The sequence below is a fragment of the Peromyscus californicus genome, unplaced genomic scaffold (assembly GCF_007827085.1).
Source record: "Peromyscus californicus insignis strain IS unplaced genomic scaffold, ASM782708v3 Scaffold_4__1_contigs__length_199733344, whole genome shotgun sequence".
Classification (NCBI taxonomy): domain Eukaryota; kingdom Metazoa; phylum Chordata; class Mammalia; order Rodentia; family Cricetidae; genus Peromyscus; species Peromyscus californicus.
This window is the reverse complement of record NW_026294562.1, coordinates 191,379,922-191,404,718: the sequence shown is the minus strand read 5'-3', so window position 1 is coordinate 191,404,718 and position 24,797 is coordinate 191,379,922. Positions and strand designations below refer to the sequence as shown.

Genomic DNA, 24,797 nt, shown 5'->3' with positions numbered 1-24,797 from the left:
CATTGAAGACAACGCAGGAAGAGCACCGAGACAGGCTCACACCACATGCTACAGGTCTAGGGAAAGAGCTTTATTGGGGGCGGAGGATGAGATAAAGAGCGAAAGTCCGTTTCAGAGTGGGGACGTGACAGAGACAGAGACAGAACAGTCAAGAGAGCAAGCGAGGAGCATGAGAGAGAACTGTGATGGACGAACACTTTTAAGGGGTGCGCCTGGAGCGTAGCGAGGCATCCAGTTCCTAGTTACGGAAATGACCGCGCGTGGCCTCAGGTGATGACGTAGCTACCGTAGGTTCCCGAACGCCACGGGCAGGTCAGCCAGAGCCGACAGTGTCCTTCTGAGCAGCCTCCGCGAGCACACCCCGGTCCCTCCCCTCCCTTGTTCCAGCCCCGCAGCTCCTCTGACCTGGGAGGTTCCAGGGCCGCCGGGCTGCGGTTCCCGCCACTGCGCTGCTGACTGGTGACTTTCCCAGGCCGCCCCGCGCGGCGACTGCGGCTCCGCGGAGATTTCAGGTCCCCAATACCCGGCCGGGTCTTCCTCGTGGACTTCCGGACCACGCAGTCCAACAGGGAATGGTGGTATTTCCTGTCACTTCTTATTGGTTCCTTGGATAGGCGCCGCCTGGCCCCGCCCAATACACCCCAGCTTCTGGTTAAGTGCACCCTAAACCCTCCAGCCTGGGGCACTTATTTAGTTTTCGAAGTCCACCATGCTGTTTGATTTCATTATCTGTAACTAAGTGTTAGACATTGAAGTTTCCCAGCATTTCTGTCTATTTTCTCCCTACCACTCTACTAGTGATTGTGTCTTGTGTTTGGAAACTGTTGAGTAAAATGAACCCACGCTGATAATATAGCCTTCTAGCAAACATTTCATCATCATCCTTGGTACATTTTATCATTGGTCAGTATTCTTTTTGTTTTTTACAGAGTTTTGTATTGGATTGTCTGTTATCTTCCATAATTGTGCCCATCCATCTTCTTTATTGCTACCCACATTCATGAAGTATCTTTTAAAACTTTCCTTCACACTCAACATTTAGTGTCCTTAAGAGGTGAAGTGATAAGGGCTAAATCCTCGAGATTGAAATAATGCAGACCACCAAGATAGTTCTTATTTCTCCAGTTCTAATCCTCTTCTTTCCAGTGATCTAAACAGGCTGGTGTCTGCCTGGCTTCCTTGTTGACCACAGGCCCATCTCAACAGACCCCACCACCACCCCCGCATTTCCCTTCTCCAGCAGGTCAGATGGGATTTCCAGACCAGTGTGTCCTCTTGGGAAACCCACATCATAGCACAGTGTATTGGTACTTGAGCAGTGTAATGGCTGCATCAGGGATCAGGGGTTGGCATTGATGTGGTGTTGGCAGCTTGGTTATTGGCTATGCCAGGAAACCATCTCCCAAGAAGTAGCCCTTCTGTTCTGTCCTGGGCTTTTCCCTGTCTGAGGCCACGGGTGTCATCTGTTTGATGGTTGCTTTATTCATCATCTTCCTCACTGAGGCTCTGTGTGGTCATGCAGCTGTCCCTGGTGCTTTGACACAGTGACAGTTTCAGTGCTGAAGTGTGAAAAGTTTACTATTAAATGTAGTGTCCCTCTAAGAACCCCCGAAATAAATTTACAAGGCAAATCTTTTTGTCACTTAAAATCCTTCACTCTCAGTGCTTTATGTCAGTTTTGAAGTGAATGTCTTGTGGGAAATATATGCTTTAATTATTTTCACTTTTTTAGCCTTAGCTGGCTTGCAACTCTTCAAGCACACCAAGATGGCCTCCAACACACAGAGCTCCACCTGGTCCTGTCTCTTACATCCAGTCTCATTTTTTTTAATTTGTTTTATTTTTCAAGAAGCTCCATTGTAGTGTGTAGCCATTCCAGCTTTGATCTGGAAGTTCAAACCCCCATTTAGGCTTTTTGGTAACAGTCACGCCTACAAGTCAGGGCTAAGAGAGGATCCTGAAGACCCGAGATCCGGATGGGCTGACTATCTTGGTTCCTGGACCCTAGACACTGGAGGTAGACCGAGCAGATTCTCCAGAAAACACCGCTGGCCTGTGCTACACCTTTCCCAGACCCTGTAGCCTATCCCTTCACTTGTAAGTTACCCCAGAAAATAAACCTCCCTTTTAACCACGTGGAGTGGCCTTAATAACCAATACTCCATCCTGAGTTGCACTGTGGGTGTGGTTAGTTGGATTCTTACTAATACTGTGGGTATATGTTATTGCTCTTGTTTTGTCTCCAGTATCTGTTGTTAATATCAATGTAGTTTATATGTGCATTTTTGACACTTGGATTTGAAAAGGCAAGAAGAGGTCCAGTCATTCTTTCTGAGACACAATCTCAGAGCAGAGAAACAGGAGAAATGGCTGCTTCTCCAGTAAATACATTCAAGATCAGTGTAATGTCAATTTTTTTTTCTGGGAATGTCATATATTGAGACTATGCAAACCTTTAAAACTCCTGTTTTGATAATGTTACCTGGGGGCTGGAGAGATGGCTCAGCAACAAAGAACGCTTTATGCTCTTGCAGAGGACTGGAAGTCAGTTCATAGCACTCATATGTTGCTTTGTAACCATCCACAATTCTAGTTCCAGAGGATTTAATGTCCGTTAAGAATTTCTCATACCTACCTCATGTGATGCTTTCTATACTCTTGTATATTATTATAGGACCAGCCTTAATAATATACTTTCCAGGGGCTCAGAAGAGAAACTATTAATGGTGAGAATTATTTTCGGGAAAAGAATCTAAGTACAGCAAACTCTTTGTCCATCTATTTTATTCCTCTGGGATAAAATCCTATCTAAATAGCTTCAGTTCTGTTTTCACTCCTAGCTCTTTTCTTGCCTGATTTCTCTCTATATTTATCTACTGTCCCCTCTAAGTTCTATCTTAATTTTCTCATCTTAGTCCTTCTTATCTCTTTCTTACCCATCTAGTACTTCCCCATCTGGCTCTTCCTCATCTTCCATCTCATCCTCAAGTTCTCCATTGAGTTCTCCTGTTTTCTCTCTTCTCGGTCTCCCTCCATTCTGAAAATAAAACTGACTTTTTATCGATTTGATTCTTATCTCTCCAAGCTATCTCTGCTCCCACCGTTTCTGGCAAGTGTGCTCGGTCGCTAGGCAACTTGGCTAGGCAACTTCCATCACAGCTAGATGTACCTGTAAGTTGAAACCCTCAGTTCTGAGTTAATTGTTAAGGGTGGTTCTAAAACCAGAGATAAGACTTTGAAAAGGAGAAAGTTAAGCTAAATTAGCACATCCACCAGGCCTTCTCAAACAGGTAGTCTGGATGCTTAAGTCTCTTCTTAGACAGTACATAGGTATCTCAGATAAGGAACTTTCCTCTGTCTGGGGATGGCCCTGGCTGGCTGCTGCCAATGACGATAATCACAGGGAGGCTTAAACTGGGCTTCTGGCTGTGCATAACTGTTAGTACAGGTTATCTAAATATTCCTTTAGTAGAAGAGAAATGGTGCCCAATAAATGATGGAAAAGCTACAATAGCACATGAGAAATTCATAGCAAGAAACAGCTAATAATCAAAAGACAATATCACCAATACTCCTTGAGCCTCAGCTTGACCTCTGGAAGGCCCTTGGCTTCTTCCAGGTGTTAGCTTTGTCATAATCAGCTGAAATCCCACTTTATATATTTTTGTGGCTTGTAGCACTATACTATTCAATAAAAAACAGAAAAACACTTTGTTATGGACAGACAGATACATACAGTGTACACAGACACACAGACAAACACACACAGAGACAGACAGACAGCAACCAAACACACAGGGATAGATTTACAAGACAGCCTTCGGGCAGGAAGAGATTAAAACTCATGGAACAGAGAACTGGGGGATGGAAGGGACAGGGAACTTCAAGTAGAGAATTCAAATCTGGACTTGCTCTTAGTTAAATTACTCCAATGGAAAATGCTTTCATTTCTTTCCTTGACTCAGCTAGGATTATTTGTGACATGGAGTTAATCACTAATGTGTTTAATCCATGCACATATGCAGAATCTATTAGCTGGTGACATCATTCTTTTCCCATATGGAGAGAAACAATAGAACTCACCACAATGTGAAACGAGCTGTTCTGTCACCTGAAAGGTGCCCATGAGCTCAGAACCCTATTCTTTAAGGACAGACCCCTAGCTCTGCGTTTGTATTTCTGTGTTCTAACCTCCCTGCAAAGCTGGGATGCCTATTTACCTGTCATGATCATCACAGCACAGCCTAAACCTCAGAACACACCAGAGAAATCTGGCCCTGATTATAATCATGACAAATATATTCTTACCTAGACTCTGAAGGTGCTTGAATAATTCTGGAGTCTCTTTTTCTCAGCCTATGCAGATGGGCATGGGTGTACACAGAGAACTGTAGGCAACAATCATAAGAGCATCTGTGGATAAATAGCTAAACAGTATAGTATGTAGGATAGTTCTATTTCTAGTGTTTTTAAGAAAAATATAGAATCCTTTCTAAAGTGTCTTCTCTAGTTTACACTCCCACAAGCAGTGTACAACAGTGTCCCTTTCCCCACATTCATGTCACAAGTTGTTATAAATCCTGGTGATAGCATTTTGACTGTGGTGAGATGGAATCTTAAAGGAGATTTAGTCTGCATCTCTTTGATAGCAATGTATATGGGACTTATTGTCAACATGACCTGGGAAGTACTCAAGCTAACTGCATAGCCCAATCACGAGACAGGAGTGTACAAGCATATCTGGTGCCTGCTGACTCTAAAGACCTCATCGAACTAAATTAGGGACGCTAAAAGAAATGATCAAATCTCCTGATTTATACCACACACCCAAATTACACCAACATGAACTAAATATAAGCAGCAACAACAATGAAGCAGGAATAAATACACCCTGATTAAAAAGAGAAGCCTAGAAGCAGATTGATTCATCACAGAATTATGTCAGAATTTCAGAGATGCTACTTAAAATACTCCTTGATGTAAAATGAAGGTAAGGCTTCCAGATTTTTGATGAAATCAATATTACCTGATATCAAACCTGATAAAGAGGCAAAATGAAAGATTTTAACTTTAATTATTATCTTTTTTCCATTTTACATGATATACCTTGCTTAGTTTACACTTTGATCCCTACTGCCTACAATCTTGGCCCATACACATCCTTCTCTCTATCTTCCTCCTTCTATTTCCCCGTCTCTCTCTGTCTCCCTATTTTCCATAACTCTCTCTCATGTTCATTTCTATTCATTATGTTTTTTGATCCACTAAGATTAACTGGGGCCGTATGTGAAACTGTGAGCTTGGAGCTATGTGATGGAGCCGGTGGATTCATCAGAAGAGACACACCTAAAGACAGTGATTCCCCTTCTTCTAAAGTCTATCCATAGTCACAATTGAGAGGTAAAGGGTGGAGACCTATGAGCCTCTCCCCTTCCTAGACTGATTGTGTCCAGGGCTGGCCTTGACTGAGCCCAGTACAAGCAAGAACAGTTGCTCTGACCTACTGATATGAGTTTCTGGAGTATGGAGAATGGCAGGTCATGGCCATTCCTCATCTTTCTTTTCTTATTTCCTTTCCACCACCTGTTCCTCAATATTCCCAGGGCCATAGATGGCATGGTGCAACTGACTTGTTTAGGGTTGCACCCATTTATGTCACTTATTTTCTGCATCTTGCTTAGCCAGAAGCTTCTACATTCACCACTTAGTTTTAAAATTGAATTTTCTATGTTTTCCATAAAAACACCTTCAGTATGCTTCCCAGAAGACAAACTTGTTTCTGAGTTAACACAACCACAATATCACCATGTGACAGCATAGGATGAATTCATTATTAGGCTATTAACAGGCTGACTGACCACTGACTTCCTAAGACACCTATTTCTTTTCTAAATCCTGAGTTACTGAATTGTCTTCTCCCAAGTCAACATTGCTAATAATTCCAGATGTTTGTCTGGCAATAATGGAGGTCTGTGAGGGATAAAGATGGCTTTTTAGTGTCACTTCATTTGTGTAGTGATGGTAATGATTATCCAGCTCTCCAGTAAAGCTCTCCAGACTAAGGTACTGTGTGTAAAATTCAGAATATTTCAAATAAGTGTAGAATGTGCACCTGAAACTTCACTTTTACCTTTAGCTAGTGCTATCTACATGGAGCATTTTTATTTTAATTCATTATTTTCTTTAACTGAATCATCCAGCTCTTCTACCTTATCTTCAAGCCTGATATTCTCTCTCCTACCTGAGGGATCTCTTTGAGCTATTAATTGGCTTATTGCAGTTTTCATTTGTTTCCTTTCAGTTTTGATTTTTTTTCTCGGTGTTTCTAACTACTTATTAAATTCGTTTTTCATATCCTACATTGTCCTCATTTCCTTCAGGTATTTGCTAGTGTTTTCTTGTCCTCGAATCATTTTGTTCCTGTCCTCTTTGAGTCGAATCACATGATTTACAGGTTTGGCCATGTTAAACATGACTCTGGTTTTTGAGTTCTGTATATTAGATATTATTTAACTTTCTCTCCTTAGGGGATACAGATATGGTTTGTGCTTTGAGCCAAGGGCGTTTTATCTTAGTTTTAATTTGTTTTGGGAGTGTGGAACCTGAGCCTCAGACTTCAGGGTGTTTGTTGTCTTTTGCTGTGCATTTTTAACCCAGGAGGCTGTTATTCCAAGATGAGAAGTTAGGCAGGATGTAATGAGCATAGGTTTTTTTTTAAAAAAAAAAATGCCTTTTAGAAATGTAAAAATAGCTTAGTAAGGATCCCCACTACACCCAAGGGTGCACTTGACATCCAGAACTTAGTGACATCACTCACTCAAGATAACCAACTAGACACAGTCCTAGACCCCATGACGCCCACTGGACAGTATTTAAGCAGAGACCAAGAGCAATGCTCTGCTCTGCACATCTGGAGAGAGGCCACCTTGATCTGCCCAGAGTCTGGAGAGTCTCCCTAGGATCCTGACGCTCTAATCAGAGACTTTTGTTAGAGACTGGACCTGACCTTCAGCTAAGATACACGTCGCACAGGTGATCAGCCTTGATTGTGAACCTTGTGTGAAGACCCTCAGCATAATAAAATATAACTTTTGTTATACTAACTACGTGCATCTACCTTTTTGCTCCAAACACAAGATAACTTGTATCCCAAGGTTTCAGAACCCAGGGTGGGGGTCAGATTCCGAGGTGCAGCGTCCTCCTAGACCCAGTTCTGGTCTAGGCTGGCAGCGAGCATGTGGGGAGGCTGTGCAGAGCGGGTCCAGGGCAGCCTGACAGCTGGAGTTGTGTGGAAGGCAGCCTGAGACAGAGTGGGAGGGACGAGTCCCCTAGGGGCGGGGACACCTGCTGAGTCAGAGGAATTTAGAGAAAAAAACCAGCAGCGTGGAGTTGGCCAACTAAAAAGAGCCCCGGTAGGCGGGTTTAGAGAAATCACGTAACCGGAAGCAGGGTGTATTGGGCGGGGCCAGAGGGAGCCGCTCCTAGGAACCAGGCTGAAGTGACAGGAAATTCCACCATTCCCTGTTTGACACCGGGAGCCCGTTGATCCGGAACTGGGTGAGGAGGACACGGCGGGGTGTCGCGGGGACACGAAACCTCCCCGGAGCCGCAGTCGCCGCGCCGGGCGGCCTGGGAAAGTCACCAGTCAGCAGCGCAGTGGCGGGAACCGCAGCCCGGCGGCCCTGGAACCTCCCAGGTCAGAGGAGCTGCGGGGCTGGGACACGGGAGGGGAGGGACCGGGGGTGCGAGCAGTTTCTCTGCTGTTCATAAGGAAGCCGGCTCTGAAGTTCTGCTGTGGATGTCTTTCCGTTGTCGGTAGGGTTGAGATCCTCTGAACTGAGTTGATCGTGATTTTTTTTTCATTTACCTTACTGTTTCCAGAATTTTGTCATATAATAATTCATAAAATAATCTAGTAGAGCATTTGCATTGCCTGTTATTTGCAAACAGGGTTCTCTTTGCTATTGTGGCAGTTCCAAAGCTCCTGGAATTTCAATTCATCCATGCGTTGGTGTTTGTTTGTTTGTTTGTTTATTTTGGTTTTTCGAGACAGGGTTTCACCGTGTAGTTTTGCTGCCTGTCCTGGATCTGGTTCTGTAGACCAGGCTGGCCTCAAACTCACAGAGATCCTCCTGGCTCTGCTTCCTGAGTGCTGGGATTAAAGGCATGCGCCAGCGCCGCCCAAGCTTTGTAACTTCCATTTTACCACTTGGTTATTCAATAGAATGCCTTTCGCCTTGAGGAATAGGCATTCCCTCAGAACTTTGTAGATTGTAATCACACGAGGAACCAGTGCAGATTTGATTGAATCAGAAAATATACTTTATCAGCGCTCCCAGTTATAGCTGAAAACACTTAACATTTACTAGGCAAAGTTTTCACTGCCCATTAATTTTTCGAGATATATGCAGTCTAGGATGTGGATACAGCATTCAGAAATGTGTCTTCATATGCTGTGTTTTCATGTTACATCTTAGGTCCAGGTATGTTGTGAGAGTATATCAGGCCACAATATTTTATAGAGAGCAAACTCATGAAACACAGTTTTAGAAATCAACTTTTGAATAATTATGATCACTCACCTGTATCAGAAAAACTTTTTTTGGTTGAAGAAAAGTGCTCTGCCCATGCATACATGGCCTAACTGTTGTATTTTATTTCACAGTTTGTTGACATTCAGTGCTGTGACTCTGGACTTCTTATAGGAGGAATGGAAATGCCTAGATATTGCTCACAGAGCTTTTTGCAGAGATCTCCTGTTGGAGAAGTGCAGCAGTCTGGATTCTGAGGGCGAGAATAGTTTTCTTTGAGTCTCCCTTGCTCCTCCTGAGGGTTCCTGGGAGAACTACTCTGCATGTGTGTGAGCTGTGTGTGGATGAGTCTCACATCTCAGAGAGCAAAGTGAAATCCTCAGAAAAAGACGTGTGTGTGTGTGAGATGTTTTCTCCTCTTCATGTTTATCCTTTGGCAGGTGTTACACATCTTTTAGTTTTGTTCCATGAAATGTTCCAGGTGCTTTCTGAAGAATCTTTTTCTCCTATGCAGGCCTCACACTGCTCAGCCAGATCTGCTCACCTGTGAATCAGAAAAACAAGCCATGGACGGTGAAGAGAGAGGAGACAGTAGCCAAGGTGTGTAAGAGGGACCAAGGAAGGAGTAGGGAAGGGCTCAAGTGATAGCAGAAACAGGGCATGAAGTTGGTTTCACCAGACTCTATTTAATTCAAAATGATTCTAGAGAATTCCACTGAGCATAATTGCAGAATATTCCTAGTGTAGGTATTAGAAGACTCTATTTAAGAATTAATACTCAGAGGCAAATATAATTTAGTTTGGTTTTTCATGTCAGTGATGCTGTTCCTCTTCTGTTTACATCACTGATCATGTCTTCTTATCAATATTAAATGTTTTTATTACTATAATTCTAATGTTTAGTTAGAACAACTGATGCCTTTTGGGTTTTTTCTGCTCTTAGAATTTGGAGCTTTTTGGCTGGGTGGTGGTGACACATGCCTTTAATCCTGGCACTCAGGGCAGCAGATGCAGGCAGATCTCTGTGAGTTTTAGGCCAGCCTGGTCTACAAAGTGAGTTCCAGGATAGCCTTGGTGGTTACACAGAAATCTTGTCTCGAAAAACCAAATAAATATATATATATGGAGTATTTTGTAGTTCCTTCAGATTTTCTATTTTTATGATTATTTTCTCCATTTCCTAAAGTAATACTAGCAGGATTTTGATAAGATTTGCTTAATATCTGTGCAGAGTATTAAACTACATTTACATTGTCTTCCCATTGATTTCCCCTGTCTTCTGTCTTCATGTCAACTCTCATTGTTTTGCATTGCTTTAATTTAATATATTTTGAAATTACCTCTGGGTTTGATCTTTATCTGAAAAATTTTCAATTCTTTGTGGTTTCAAATTTCAAGAAGATTTCTCTATTTATATTTAAGAAATGCTTGTAGGATTTTGATATTTAGAATCTTACAAACATCCTTTTATATTTCTTCACTTGTTTGAATGAAACATGCTATCAGTGAGTCGGTATTAAAATGTATTATATGAATTCTATTATTGTATACTTAAAATACTGTCAAATATTAAATACTATGTTTATATATTAAATATGTGTCAATTATATGTTAAACACATATTACTTAATATATATTAAATAAATGTATATATTTTATTCAGCATTCATTATGTAGTCTCATGCATTCTGTCTGCTGTTGATGTCAGCATTCTGTCTATTATTGATGTTAGTTTTTGGAGAAGACACTTTTTTTTTTTGGTTTTTCGAGACAGGGTTTCTCTGTGTAGCTTTGCGCCTTTCCTGGAACTCACTTGGTAGTCCAGGCTGGCCTCGAACTCACAGAGATCCGCCTGGCTCTGCCTCCCGAGTGCTGGGATTAAAGGCGTGCGCCACCACCGCCCGGCCGGAGAAGACACTTTTTAAAAAAAAATTTTATGTGTATTAGTGTTTTGCCATGGGAAGTTTCAGGTCCCTTGAAACTGGAGTTACAGACAGTTGTGAGCTGTCATATGGGTGCTGGGACTTGAACCCGGGTCCTCTGGAAGAGCAGCCAGTGCTCTTAACTGCTGAGCCACCTCTCTAGCCCTAGAAGACACTGACTATCTTGGTTCCTGGACCCTAGACACTGGAGGTAGACCGAGCAGAGTTCTCCAGAAAACACCGCCGGCCTGTGCTACACTTTTCTGACCTCGGCATTGTACTCCATGAAATCCCTTTGTCATTTTTCCCGGTTGGTTTCTGTGCTCCTGAAAGCACTTTCAGACACTGTTTGCTTATTTCTGAATTATTAAGCATTTAATCTTGCTTTCCTCTAGTACCTTCAGCATTTCAAGTTTTCTAGGAAGGTCTTTGAAATAGTTTGTGTTCATTTTTGTGTAAGATGAGAGACAGGGATTTAGTATCACTGTTCTTCAAATGGACAGTCCTTTTCCCAAGCACTGAATGTTCAAAAGGTCTTTCGTTTTTCTGGGTTTGACCTATTTGGCTTACATGACCTCTGTGCTGCATGTTTATTTCTAGGTTCTCTGTTCTGTTTAAAGTTCTATATGTTTCTTCATGTGCAGGATGCTTCTGAATTATATTTGGTCAGGTCCTGTGATAGCCCCAGGAATAATCTTTCTTAGGATAGTTTTGATATTTTTGATTTTCCAGTTCAATTTGACTGTTTCCATTTTTATTTTAGTGGAAGATAGCAATATTTTCTGCTGTGAATTGAACAGATTTTGCCCATTGCTGTTAATATAACCATTTATACCAGGTTGTTTGTCAGTTAGAGTACGTGGAAATCCATTTCTTTGTGTACTAATAATTTTCATTTTTTCTGAGTGCCTTAAAAATTTCCTCATAAGAGCAAATTCATTATTACTTAGCATTATTTCTAGATCTTTTTGATGCAACCTGATTGGTTTAATTTTCTAATTTACTTCACAAATTGTCATTATTGATATAGAGAGGAAGTAGTTACCTTGTGTAGTAGTTTTGTGTTTTTCAGTAGTACTTAGAGCATTTATCAAGTCTAAGATTTTCCCATGGTATCTGTGTGGCATTTTGTGTATGACTTCATCATCATTGAAATGGGGCTTGAATTCTTGTTTTCCTATCTGTTTCTCTTTTTTATCCTTTGTCGTAATCAGGTTTCAGTAGCCCACTCTTATGTCTCTTGATTCAGTAAGTCTGGAGAGCACAAGCATCTTCCTATCCTCACAGTTTTCATTTTTTTTCTGTGCATAAGATTGTTGGCCTATGTGTGACACATGTTCCCTTTACTGTGGTGAGTCCTGTTCCATTTCTTCCTAGTTCCATTAGGAGTTCATCAAAAAATCTTGTAGAACTTTGTCTTTATTTCTTCTGAGATTTTCATATCACAGGGCCTTCTTGATTTTTTTGTTTTGTGTTTTGTTTGTTTTAATATCCTGGGTGGTTGATTACTGGTAGTATTTTCTCCCTTGAGATTGAAATAGTGTTTTGCTGTGTTTGTGTTTTGGACATGGTTGCTACTCTTCAGCTCTTCTCTAGCTATTCTTTATGTAAAATATCTTATTTCCTGTGTTCTCCTTGATAGTTTCTCTCAGAGTTTTCTATGTATGTTTTGCCTCAGTGCTGCTTGAGTGCATGAGCTGTGTTATTTCATAACTTTCTTCAAGTAAACTTCCTTCTCCATGAATTTTAAGAGCCCCTGTTTCTGGGTGCAATGATAATGTTAATAGTTGTTTTCTTTCACCACTCAAAATGTATCTTTCCATGCTCCCCTGTCTGTAGAAACGTTGAGAAGACCTTTAGTATCATTTTGCATTTTCGTGTTCTTATGTGTTTTGGCATTGTGCGTAACATTGTGTTAATATTAGCTTTGTATTTTTCATAGCTTGATGTGAAATATCAAGAAGAGTTCTGGTATTTATTGCTGAGACAGAAACTCAGAGAAGACCAATAGGAAGAATGGATGACTCTCCTATAAATGCAGCCCAGGTCAGTGTCATGTCCACATTTCTTTGAAAATTGTTATTATTGAAACCATGTGAGCATTTATTTCTCTTCCTCTGCTTATGTCATCTGTCTTAGGATTTCTATTGCTGTGAGGAGACACCATGACCACAGCATCTCTTGTAAAGGAAAACATTTAACTGGGCCTGGTTTACAGGTTGGGAAGTTTAGACCTTTATTGTCAGGGCAGGAAGCATGGCGTTGTACAGGCAGATGTGGTACTGGAGAAGGAGCCAAGAGTTCATCTGGATCAGCAGGCAGCAGGAAGAAAAAGACAGGACCTGGTTTGAGCTTCTGAAAGTGTTGTAGCCTACCCCTAGTGATATACTTCATTTAATAAGGCCATACCTGCTCCAACAAAGCCACACCACCTAATTGTTTTAGTCCCTGTTGACCAAGCATTTAAACCTATGAGCCTATGGGGCCATTCCTATTCAAATCACTACATCTTCTAAAGTATTTATTTTCTAGTGTTCTTTCTTTCATTTTCTTTTCTGATTGTCAGAATTAAGTCCTTAAATCTTTCAGCTCTGTAGCACAGCCTTGTCCCATTGTAGCCTTCCTCGGTTATTTCTATGAGGACATATATTTCTCAGGGGGTTAATCAATCAAAGAACTATGTTGATGACCATTTCCTATAGAGAATGGACTTGTGTCCTTAAATATTAGAGAGGAAGGAAGATTTCATGTGCAGCATAGATTGCATGCCAGATTTGGTCAGTTTTCCAAAGCAAGGTTTATGATAGTGACCATCAAAGTACATGAAACTTTGGCTGACATGACTGAGCAATTTATGGAAATGTAGAATTAGAAGAGATGCACTGTCTTGAATCCTATTACTAAATATTTCAGCACCCTAGGAAGCACAGATAGTGGAAGGAATATGTGGCTTGCTCTTGCTGTAAAAATGGATGTTTTTATGAGATGCAAATTTCAATATACTGGATTCTCTTTTCCTTTTGATGTCACACAGTAATGATGGGTGTATTGACACCTGAAATCTTTTTGTCTCAGGAGAGATGACCCTGCTCACATCATTCTCTAGATAAACAGTGCTCCGTGCAAAGTTCTCAATAGACAGAGCAGTATTTTCTCTTGTCTTGTTTTATTTTTCAGACAACGTGTAAGCACTAATGTCTCTGCCTCTATATTGCATCATGTTGAATATATCAGTAAGAATTTCCTAAAGAACATTGACTTGGTGCTGTATATAAGCCATCAATTTTCAAGCATAAGTAAATGTCTCCTCTAATGACATTACCCTCTTCTTTTCTTTTGAAGGAAGAAGGCTCTCTGACCTTATGTTGTTTCTTTCCCTGAAGCTATAGATTACATATGTAGAGACTTTGAAGAATTGTTGCAAAGGATAGGTTTCCTTTTCATTGTTTAAAAATATTTTAATTTAAGTATGTGAGAGTTCATCTGCATGTTTTTCTGTGCACTGCATGCCTACATGATTCCTATGAAGCCCTAACCCTTGGCACTAGAGTTAGATACTGTATTGAATTGACCTATGTGTAGAGAAAATGAAGCTCAGTTTCTCTGCAAGAACAGCAAACGTCCTTTACTTCTGAGCCATCTTTCCAGCCCCTAGGTTTACATCTGTGGTGCACATTCAATTTGTGGTGCAGAGCTAGTATATATCCTCATGTCTTCTATTTTTGGAAAAATGAAGGAGAAATCATAAATAATTCTTATCTATGCAAAACAAAGTCCTGTTAGACAATTCAGCTCAAATACTGAAAAAAAGAATAGAGTTGAAATTTGAAGATTGGAATTTTCAATTGAGCAAATCTTATGAGCAGTAATATATTCAAAACTAATAGGGAGTTAGAATAATTCTCACATACTTAATACCTTCATTTCAAACATAAAATCTTTGTACTTCATTGAATGCATTGTCACATTACAATGTTTATTCGTAAATATTTTTCTCATCCTATAGTGAAACCCCATATGGAATTTCTGAAATTGTTCTTCATAAGTATTGGTTGTATCTACTTTTAGAAAAATTTAGATATGATTTTTCTTTTTAGTTCATGCCTATAAATATTTTCATAAAAAATTTCACAGAATAGTTGATTCTATGGCTTATTTAGAATGTTGGATGTATGCACTGATGTTATACTCTACTATTTAAAGAAAAATCTCTGACTTTTAATTTATCCATGAATTCTTCATTCTATATTCTACCTCTTTGTTCTAGAAAGTGTGAAGGATTGTATCTAGGGCTCAGGATCTGAACTGAATGTTAGAATAGAGTCATGTGAGGCTCGGCTGCAGAGAGGATTGCTATAGCATCCATATTTGAGCAAAGTTGAGAGTTGTAGAATTTAGAAGCAAATTTTTTGAGTTTTGCTCATCCTAAATTTTCCTTGTGAGATATGACTCTGTGATCCTCTTTGATTTCAAGATAGACTTTGTAAAGGTACATTCCTGAATCTAGACCTTAAGTATGTATCTTATGTTCCTTATAAATTTGCTGATTGTAATACTATTATGTCATCTTGTTTTTACAGAGATATGAAAAACAATATAGAGTGACTATTCTAGAAAGTATCTTTTATTAAAATTAACTTTCAATTTTATCTTATGTGTGTGGATATATTTGACTGAATATATGTGTGAGTGCTACCTGTGTCCCCTGCCTATAGAATTTAGAAGAGACCATTGGATCCCATGGAACTGGAATGGTGCCATCTGGGTGCTGGAAGCCAAACTGTGGTCCTCTGGAAGAGCAACCAGTTCTCTTAACTGCTAAGACATCTCTGTAGCACATTTTGAAAATTTGTGTTTGAAACTAATATTCATACCTTACCTGTATCACAAAAGTATCTCTAATTTTTTAGGTGTCTTTTACCTAGGGAAGCATTTTGTCCAGTAGCTCACAGTAAATGTGTAATTTTCCATTACAGGGTCAGTTGACATTCCAGGATGTAGCTGTGGACTTCTCCCATGAAGAGTGGGAATGTCTGGACTCCGCTCAGAGAGCTTTGTACATGGATGTGATGTTGGAGAATTACAGCAATCTAGTCTTTTTAGGTAAGAATGCTCTTCTTGTAGAATTCCTTAGTTATCATTTGTATTTACATACTTGTATGTATGTAAACTCCCTGAACCATCTAGAGACTTCCAGAAATAAGGGAAAGGCTGGTTATCAACATAATCTTTTCATGGTGCTTTCTTTATATTTTTGTGTTCTCTGGAAGAGTAACCAATGATATATACTGCCTGATCTCTCTAGCCCTCTTACTTGTTTTTACTGAAAACCTCAAAGTTCAAAGAAAAGTGAATATTTAGGGAAAGGACATACATTGCAGTATACTAAGTAACTGCAATGTTTTTATTTTACTCTAAGATTAAACTATTCTGTTTCTGATTTTTTAAAAAATGAGTTTTCTTTGGTTTTTATTTTCAGTGTATTTGGTCACAAGTTTTCCCTCAATGTTCTCCTCCCATCTCCCCCATTCTCCCCTCTCCTCCAGATTCACTCCCCCTATTTCCTTTCAGACAGGAGCAGGCCTCTCATATCTCAACTGAACATAGCATAACAAAATTCAATAAGATTATACACAGCAGGGCAGTGATAGCACATCCCTTTAATCCCAGCACTCAGGAGGCAGAGACCTGCAGATCTCTGAGCTCAAGGCCAGCCTGGTCTACAGAGTGAGTTCCAGGACAGCCAAGGCTACACAGAGAAACCCTGTCTTGAAAACCAAAAACAAACAAACAAACAAACAAAGCCAAGCAAATACAAAAACAAGGACTAGACACATCTTTCACATTAAGACTGGATGAGGCAACACAGTAGGAGGAAAGGGTTTCAAAAGCAGTCAAAAGAGTTAGAGATGTCCCCACTCTCACTGTTAATGGTCCCACAAAAACATCAACCTAGCAACCATAACATATATGCAGAGGACCTAGGGCAGACCAATGCAGTCTCCATGATTGCCCCTCCAGTCTCTGTGAGTCCCTATGAGTCTTACCTAGCTGATGTCTGTGGGCTGTGTTCTCCTGGCGTCCTTGACCTCTCTGGGTCCCACACTTCTTCCTCTTATTCCTTGGAGTTCGCTGAGCTCCAAGGGGACAGACCTGATGGAGATCTCCAATTTGAACTCTGCCTAATGTTTGGCTGTGGGTTCTGCATCTGCTCCCATTAGATGCTGCTGGTAGCCTCTCTGATGATGATTAGAGCAGACACTGATGTATGAGTATCTATGAATATCATTAGGAGTCATTTTATTGATTTTTTTTCTATCATATGTTTCAAGGCTATCTAGCCTCAGGTTCCTGGTCATCCAGGCAATTTTGGGCATGGGCTTCTTTTCATGATGTTGGCCTCAAATTAGACCAGTCATTGGTTGGCCACTTCCACAAATTCTGCACCTCCATTGCCCCAGCACATCTGGCAGGTGGGATAGATTGTAGATGGAAGGTTGTATGCCTCAGTTGGTATCCCAGTCCCACCATCGTAAGCCTTACCTGGTTACAGAGGATAGGTAGTTCAGGCTCTGAATCCTCTGTTTCTAGTCACCCTCATAGAATTCTGGAAGTTTCTACTGCATTAAGTTTACACACACACACACCGCGCCAGTGCCCTCCAATTCCAGTTGTCTCTTCCCATATTCTCTCCCTCCATTCTTGCCCCTCAACCTGATCTCTCCTTTTCCCATCCCTACTCCATTCCATTCACAGTATTCATTCTATTTCCCCTTTCCAAGGAAATCCATGCTTCCCATTAGAGCCCTCAAAAGGATAGGTTTTTAATTAAAGAAAGAGTTTTTGATGGTGAGCATGTTGTTGTTTTTGTTTATTTACTTATTGTTTGAGATATAGTCTCTATTTAGTCTTGGTATGGTTTTAATCATAGCATTGGGGAGGATGAAGCAAAAGGTGAGTTTCATTCCAGCCTGAGTTACAAAGTAAGTTCCTAACCAAAGAAGGCAATGATATGACTTTGTCTCAGATGCATACACAACAAGGAAATGTGGGATCTTCCTTCATGATCCTTCAAAGAGCTCCTTTCTCAGAGTTCATTTTTGTTCAATCACTTATTTGACCTTCTACAAGGTTTAGATAAGAATGAGAAGGAAATTAGTTTGAGTGGAGGTTCTGAGCTTCCATATAATGATAGTTAAGTGCAAAAGGCATCTGCTCAAAGCTCTATTCCTGAGAATTGTTTGTTCACCTTTTTTAAGAGAAATTCAGCTATTGAATCTGTTATTCATGAATCAATCCCTATAATCCTTAATTGTGCTAATTTTCCAGACAACCATCACATGTGTGTTGAATATAAGAATGACCTTCACCATGGCTCAAAGCATATTGTCCATGATTATGTGAATATCCAAGAGAAGGCTTTTAAATGTAATGATCTTTGCAAAGTTATACATGAATTTTTTACATGTACACCTTATGACACAAGTGATACTGTAGATGCCTCTGTTGAATTATTAAACTCAACCAGACAAAGAAGTGGGAACACGGGAGAAGAACCTTCCAAATATAAGGACTGTATAAACTGTTTAAATTTGTGTTCCATCATTAGCCAAAATCTACGAATCCACACTGGAAAGGAAGAACACAAAAATACAGAGAATGATAAATCTTTTGACTCTAGACAAAAACTCACACTGGAAGGACTCCACAATGGAAAGAAACCACAGCAATGCCAGAAATGTAGAAAATGCTTCAAGACATGCTCAATCCTCAGTAGACATAAAGGATCTCATACAGAGGAGAAACCGTATAACTGTACAGAATGTAGTAATTTCTTTCTGCTTCTATCACAACTCAAAGTACATAACAACATCCATTATGGAGAAAAACCCTACAAATGTACTGAAAGTAGTAAGTGCTTTTATGATTCATCAGAATTTAAAAGACATTACAGAATCCATCCTGGAGAGAAAATTTACAAATTTACTGATTATGGCAAGTCCTTCATTTGCTGCTCAGATCTTGGAAAACATCAGAAACTTCATAGAGGAGAGAAGTCTCCTGAATGTAAGCAATGTAGTAACTTCTACATTTTGTCACACCTTGAATACCATGATAGTAGCCATAATGGAGAGAAACTTGATGGATTCAATGAATGTGACAAATCCCTTTCCATTGCTTTAGGTGTTAAAACAGATCAGAGGATTCACACAGGAGAGAAACCTTACAAATGCACTGAATGTGGTAAATCTTTTTTTCAGAAAGCCAAACTTAAAACACATCAAAGAATTCATACAGGGGAAAAACCTTACAAGTGTGGGGAATGTGGCAAATGCTTTACCCAGCAGACACATCTAAAAACCCATCAGAAACTTCATACTGGGGAGAAGAATTACAAATGTAATGAATGTGACAAGTCTTTTTTCCAGAAAGACCATCTTAGGAGACATCAGACAATTCATACTGGAGAGAGGCCTTATAAATGCACTGAATGTGAGAAATCCTTTGCCCGTAGTTCATATCTTAGATTGCATCAGAAATTTCATACAGGTGTGAAACCATACAAATGCAGTGAATGTGGGAAAGGCTTTACTAGTAGTTCATCTCTTCGATTGCATCAGAACATTCACACAGGTGAGAAGCCTTATAAATGTAGTGAGTGTGAGAAATCCTTTACCAGTAGTTCATACCTTAAATTGCATCAAAACATTCATAAGGGTGAGAGACCTTACAAATGTAATGAATGTGGCAAAGGGTTTATCCAGAAACAACAGCTGAGGAGACATCTGACAGTTCATACAGGAGAGAGGCCTTATAAATGTAGTGAGTGTGAGAAATCCTTTTCAGTTGGTTCAGATCTTAGAAGCCATCAGAAAATTCATACAGAAGAAAATCCTTACAAATGTAGTGAATGTAAGAAATCCTTTAGCAGTAGTTCATCTCTTCGATTGCATCGGAAATTTCATACTGGTGAGAGACCGTATAAATGTAATGAATGTGGCAAAGATTTTGTTCAAAAACAACAGCTTTTGAGACATCAAACAATTCATACAGGAGAGAAGCCTTATAAATGTAGTGAATGTGAGAAATCCTTTTCACTTGGCTCAGATCTTAGAAGCCATCAGAAAATTCATGCAGAAGAGAGTCCTTACAAATGCAGTGAATGTCAGAAATCCTTTAGCAGTAGTTCATCTCTTCGATTGCATAAGAGAATTCATACAGGTGAGAAACCTTACAAATGCAGTGACTGTGACAAATCATTTATCCAGAAACACCAACTTAGAAGACATCAGACAATGCATACAGGAAAGAGGCCTTTTAAATGTAGTGATTGTGAGAAATCCTTTACCAGTAGTTCATCTCTTCAATTGCATCAGAACATTCATACAGGTGAGAGACCTTACAAATGTAATGAATGTGGCAAAGGGTTTATCCAGAAACAACAGCTGAGGAGACATCTGACAGTTCATACAGGAGAGAGGCCTTATAAATGTAGTGAGTGTGAGAAATCCTTTTCAGTTGGTTCAGATCTTAGAAGCCATCAGAAAATTCATGCAGAAGAGAATCCTTACAAATGCAGTGAATGTAAGAAATCCTTTACCAGTTGTTCATCTCTTCAGTTGCATCAGAGAACTCATACAGGTGAGAAACCTTATAAATGCAATGAATGTGAGAAATCCTTTACCAGTGGGTCATATCTTAGAATACATCAGAAATTTCATACAGGAGAGAAACCTTACAAATGTGGTGAATGTCAGAAATCCTTTACCACTGGCTCATATCTTAGACTGCATCAGAAAATTCATAGAGGTGAGAAACCTTACAAATGTAGTGCATGTGATATATCCTTTATCAAGAAACAACATCTTAAGATACATCAGAAAATTCATACTTGGGAGAAACCTTATGAATGCAGTGAATGTGGTAAATGCTTTAACCTGAAAGTCAAACTTAGAGAACACCAGCAAATTCATAAAGGAAAGAAACCTACAAATGTAATGAATGTGGCAAATGCTTTATATAGAAATGCCAACTTTGAACCCATCAGTGAATTTATACAGGAGAGAAACCTTACAAATGCAGTGAATGTGACCAATCTTTTACCGGTAGGTCATATGTTAGAATGCATCAGATAATTCATACATTACAAATGTAGTGAATGTGAGAAATCCTTCACCAGTGGCTCATACCTTAGATTTCATCAGAAATTTCATACTAGAGAGAAACGTTACAACTGTTGTTAATGTGAGAAATCCTTTACCACTGACTCATATCTTAGGCTGCATCAGAAAATTCATAGAGGTGAGAAACCTTACAAATATATTGCAAGTGGCAAAGACTTTACCTGCCTCTCATGTCTAAGAAAACATCAAAAAATACATTCTGTGGAGAAAGTTTCCATAGTAAAGACATATCCAAGCTATGTCTTTAGGGACCACTAAAGACTCTACACTAGAAAATCATTTTGAACATGAAAAACTTGTGAAACCCTTTAAGTGATGTTCATGTCTTAGAAAATATCAAAAGTTCATACTGAGGAAAATTCTAAAAATGTGGCAATGTACAAAAATTTTCTGTAAAACATACTATTTCAACTGCAAATATTTTATAATGAATACAAAATGGAGAAACCTTATGAATATGCTCTTGTGTAGCTAGTTCCTGGAGACTAAAAGATTCCATCCTAAAGGGAAACTGATTAAGATAGGAAATAACCACGCAATAGCTTCAAGAAGTATCTGAATCTCACAGGATTCACTGTGTTTAACACCCATGAAGAAACTCATGCCAATTATGCTTCTTAGATGAGGCTTTAATTGAGCCACAAAGATAGGGCACCCTTTAACCTATGGGAATACCTGCAGGTGGGCAGTGTGTTCCAGGTGTCCAGTATTCATAATCTACATCTCATGCTAGGTTGGAGTTTCATGGGGGCAATTATCTTTGAGTCCCCTTTATCCCTATAAATGGCTTCTTGGTAGCCATATGTTTATTTGGGACGCCAGCTCACAAATAAAAACAGGGAGACTTATTATTAATTATGAAAGCTTGGCCTATACTTTAGGCTTGTTCCTAACTAGCTCCTATATCTTAAATTGTCCCATTTTTTAAATCTATGTACTAGCACGTGGCTTTTTACCTTTCATTCTGTACCTCCAACTCATTCTGCATCTTGCTGGCATCTCCTCTGCATGCCTAGATTCATCCCCAGTTCTATTTCCCAGAAGTCCTGCCTATTCTCCCTACCTAGCTATTGACCCTTTAGCTTCTTATTAAACCAATCACAGTGACACATCTTTGCACAGTGTAATCATATTTTGCAACACTCCATATTCCTATAATCCAGTAAAGCTCATTGATTTAACAAGATGGATTTCAGTGGCATCCAGTTGTTAGTCCCCATTTGGGTGGTTAAACACATGCATATTTTGTGTTTTCCCCAGGAAACAACTCTCGTGAAACATGTGCTGATCTTATTCCTCCAAATTGCATGTACACCAGAAAAATGATAGTAGAGAAAGTATTTGAGTCAACTAAATTAGGGAAGATTGTTGGTGCTCACTGCTCCAAGCTTGCTGCCATAGTAGTACCTGGTCTGGTTAAAGGAGCTCAACACAGACAGAACTTACAGGCTTACAGAGCCTCAGAAAAGAGGCTGCTTTCTTTGTAGCATTCAGAGAGAGAGCAGTCTGCAGGGGGACAAATGAAAATATGTCTACCAAACTGTCAGAGACATATTCCAAACTGGGCTGTGTCTATGCATTCCTCTAATGCTTAGACTCTGTGATTCACTCATGCTTTAATGAACCCCAGAACATTGCTGCTCATGGGCAAGTATGAACACTATTGCATCCTTGTTTCTTGTTTTACCTTAGAAATTCTACTCTATAAGCCTCCCCCACAAACGATTGAATTTCAGCTCTTTTTGTTAAATCCTTTAAGCAACCGTAATATTGTAGACATACTAGAAAATTCATCATGAAATAAATCTTAAGAAAATGCTTTAATAAAGACTTACTTTCAGCTTCATTTCATGTGTGAGTTGATCCATACAAATATCTGCAAATTATGAAACTTTAAAGAGATAACATATGAAGAAGACAATGTGTACATGCTCATGTATGCCTTAGAAATCCCCAGGATTGTGCTTGAAGATTATTTTGAAATACTAAGAAAAGATGAGGAAGTACTTACTCCAACTCTGAAGCACTATATTAGAATATTGATACTACAAATAGACTCAGAAATTTTAGACCTTAGCCAAGAAATGTGTTGCAGTGTATTTAACCATACCATATGTTTCAGAGATTTCAGTGCAGTAGGATAGTCATATCCAACTGATGTGGATATGTGTATGAACATTAAGGGTTTCGTGGTATTGTTTGTTGAAACATGAACTGAGATGGTTAGTACAACCTGTAGTGTGCATCCGGCAGAGAGAGAATTTGATGCACATTAGGTGAGAATTGTTTTCGTGACTACTTTTATAGCATAGAGGGTTTAGGCCAGAAGATTGGTTTTCGGATGTGTCAGTGGAAAACATAGAACATGCCAACTGTGGTGAGTGCTGCTCACTGACCAGCTGTAACAGGTTTCCTGAGTGGCATCTCTGCTTTTACTCTGTTTCTTAAAAAAGAAGGAAAAAAGGAAATCAGAAGCACATACTGCTAACAAATGCATTAGACAGGTGAACAGATTTCCCATTTGTGATTGGAAAGGTGACTGTGTAGGTGCAAACTCTATGAAGCAGCATCAAGGAGCCTCATATAGAGATGGCGGAATTATGATCCTATGATGTTGCCCCTGATTCTGAATCAAGAGTTTTTATGCAGGGGCTGGAGAGATGGCTCAGAGGTTAGGAGCACTGGCTACTTGCTGGAGTCCAGTTCCAGCAGAGTTCTGAGCCGGAGTACAGAGGTGTGAAATTGGCCAGAAATGAAGAGTCTGACCACCAGTTGTCTTTCAAACAGATGGCATTGAATAACTCAAGCTGTTTTTATACAAGTTCTAGTGCATTCAAGCATGAGTAGCTGTAATACATTTCTCTTTAATCATTTTCCAAGAATCATGAAGATTTGCCCATTTTAGTTTCTTTTCTTCTTTCTTACTCCCTTAACATCATAGACCTTTACCCCATATCATTAATTTTTATATTGCAAGCCAAATGATTATATCTGGCCAGACACATCTTATTCATACTGTGCCCTAGCCAACAGCAAACATGCAGCTTAAAAAGAAAAGAGGCTTATGATTAGTCCTTAACAATGTGATACATTTATATTTTTGTAATCTGCTGAGTGTATGATGCCATATCTAGGATATTTTCAGGTCTAAACCAATTTCTAAATAATCTGTGTATCAGTTTTATATGTACAACAGTTATTCTATTCCTTATAAATTCCCAAAATGGTAATGTTTACTTAAATTTTTAGCTGTGGGAACAAGACAGTTCCTATGTGTACTTTCTACTTCCAAGGGAACTGACAGTTTTAACTGAAAAAATATCTAACCATTCATGTCCTGGCACCAGAGATATTTCTGACCTTTCATATCCTTTACCTTTTCCTTACGTGTCCCTATAAGTTTTTAAGAAACTTTCTCCCAAGTTCTTAAATTTTTTAGAATACAGTTTTCTTTTTTTTAGGATAGTTAATTAAGCAAGAACCGTTAGCCCTAGTCAGTTCTCCTTTCTCAGAATGATGGCAAAGGCAGCCAGGGGTGACTGGAGAAACCGGTTTCTGTGAATGAATGCAGAAAGGTTTGATTTCTTTGTAGAAACTTACCAGCTTTTGTTCCCAGTAAACAGCTACAATCACAACTGACAAAACAAGACTGAGAATTAACATGAGAATAAGCATAGTGAAAGTTAGAGAAGCCTGAAGTCCATGAGCTCCTTAGGATCAGCACAGGGGTCTGCAGCATTGCTTCCACAGGTCCCTGCCAGTTGGATGAGATTCTTCAAAGGGCCTTGCCACAAGGAGCTCCATTCACCAAACATTTATGCACCATTTCCGGGGGTGACAGCATGGCTTCTGCCAGCAGCTTTTCCAGAGATCTTGAGTTCAATGCCCAGCAACCATGTGGTGGCTCACAATCATCTATAATAGGATCTGATGCCCTCTTCTGAGATACAAGTGTATATGCAGAGCACTCATACATAAATAAAATACAAATAAATTAAAAAAAAAGTATTCCTGGGGGTATCACGGGAGTTTTTATACAGATAATGCAGAAGGCAGTTGCAGAAATAAAATCATCAGATCTCCTTTCACCTCTTTGACTGGGATCCTTTGATTTTAACTAGAGTTACCTGTCTGAGCATGTATGGGAGTTATTAGATCGT

At 39.6% G+C, this 24,797-nt stretch overlaps 2 protein-coding genes across 3 annotated transcripts in view; one reads left to right on the top strand and one right to left on the bottom strand.

Moving 5' to 3' along the window:
• Window positions 1-7,395, bottom strand: part of LOC128125433 (oocyte zinc finger protein XlCOF6-like) — a 39,676-nt gene extending 32,281 nt beyond the window's left edge. The window contains 1 exon segment of the mRNA XM_052762862.1: window positions 406-7,395. The gene's annotated coding sequence lies outside the window, so the exon portion shown is untranslated.
• A 182-nt stretch (window positions 7,396-7,577) lies between these two features.
• LOC128125425 (zinc finger protein 271-like) lies at window positions 7,578-22,483 on the top strand. 2 transcript variants are annotated; one of them, XM_052762844.1, is made up of 5 exons: window positions 7,578-7,696; window positions 9,046-9,131; window positions 12,396-12,499; window positions 15,430-15,556; window positions 17,783-22,483. In XM_052762844.1, exons 3-5 carry the CDS (start codon window positions 12,470-12,472, stop codon window positions 20,587-20,589), a joined length of 2,964 nt encoding a protein of 987 aa, XP_052618804.1. In that variant the 5' UTR covers window positions 7,578-7,696; window positions 9,046-9,131; window positions 12,396-12,469; the 3' UTR covers window positions 20,590-22,483. The 2 variants fall into 2 exon arrangements, with proteins under 2 accessions (XP_052618804.1, XP_052618805.1); XM_052762845.1 differs by lacking the exon at window positions 7,578-7,696 and adding an exon at window positions 7,774-7,815.
• The last annotated feature ends 2,314 nt before the right edge of the window (window positions 22,484-24,797 follow it).

What these genes read in the sequence shown, in the direction of transcription:
- LOC128125425 (XM_052762844.1), top strand. Translation starts at nt 12,470, where the DNA reads ATGGATGACTCTCCTATAAATGCAGCCCAG. An exon ending in CTCCTATAAATGCAGCCCAG is followed by an intron (nt 12,500 to 15,429) that starts GTCAGTGTCATG and finishes TTTCCATTACAG; the next exon opens with GGTCAGTTGACATTCCAGGA. An exon ending in CAGCAATCTAGTCTTTTTAG is followed by an intron (nt 15,557 to 17,782) that starts GTAAGAATGCTC and finishes CTAATTTTCCAG; the next exon opens with ACAACCATCACATGTGTGTT.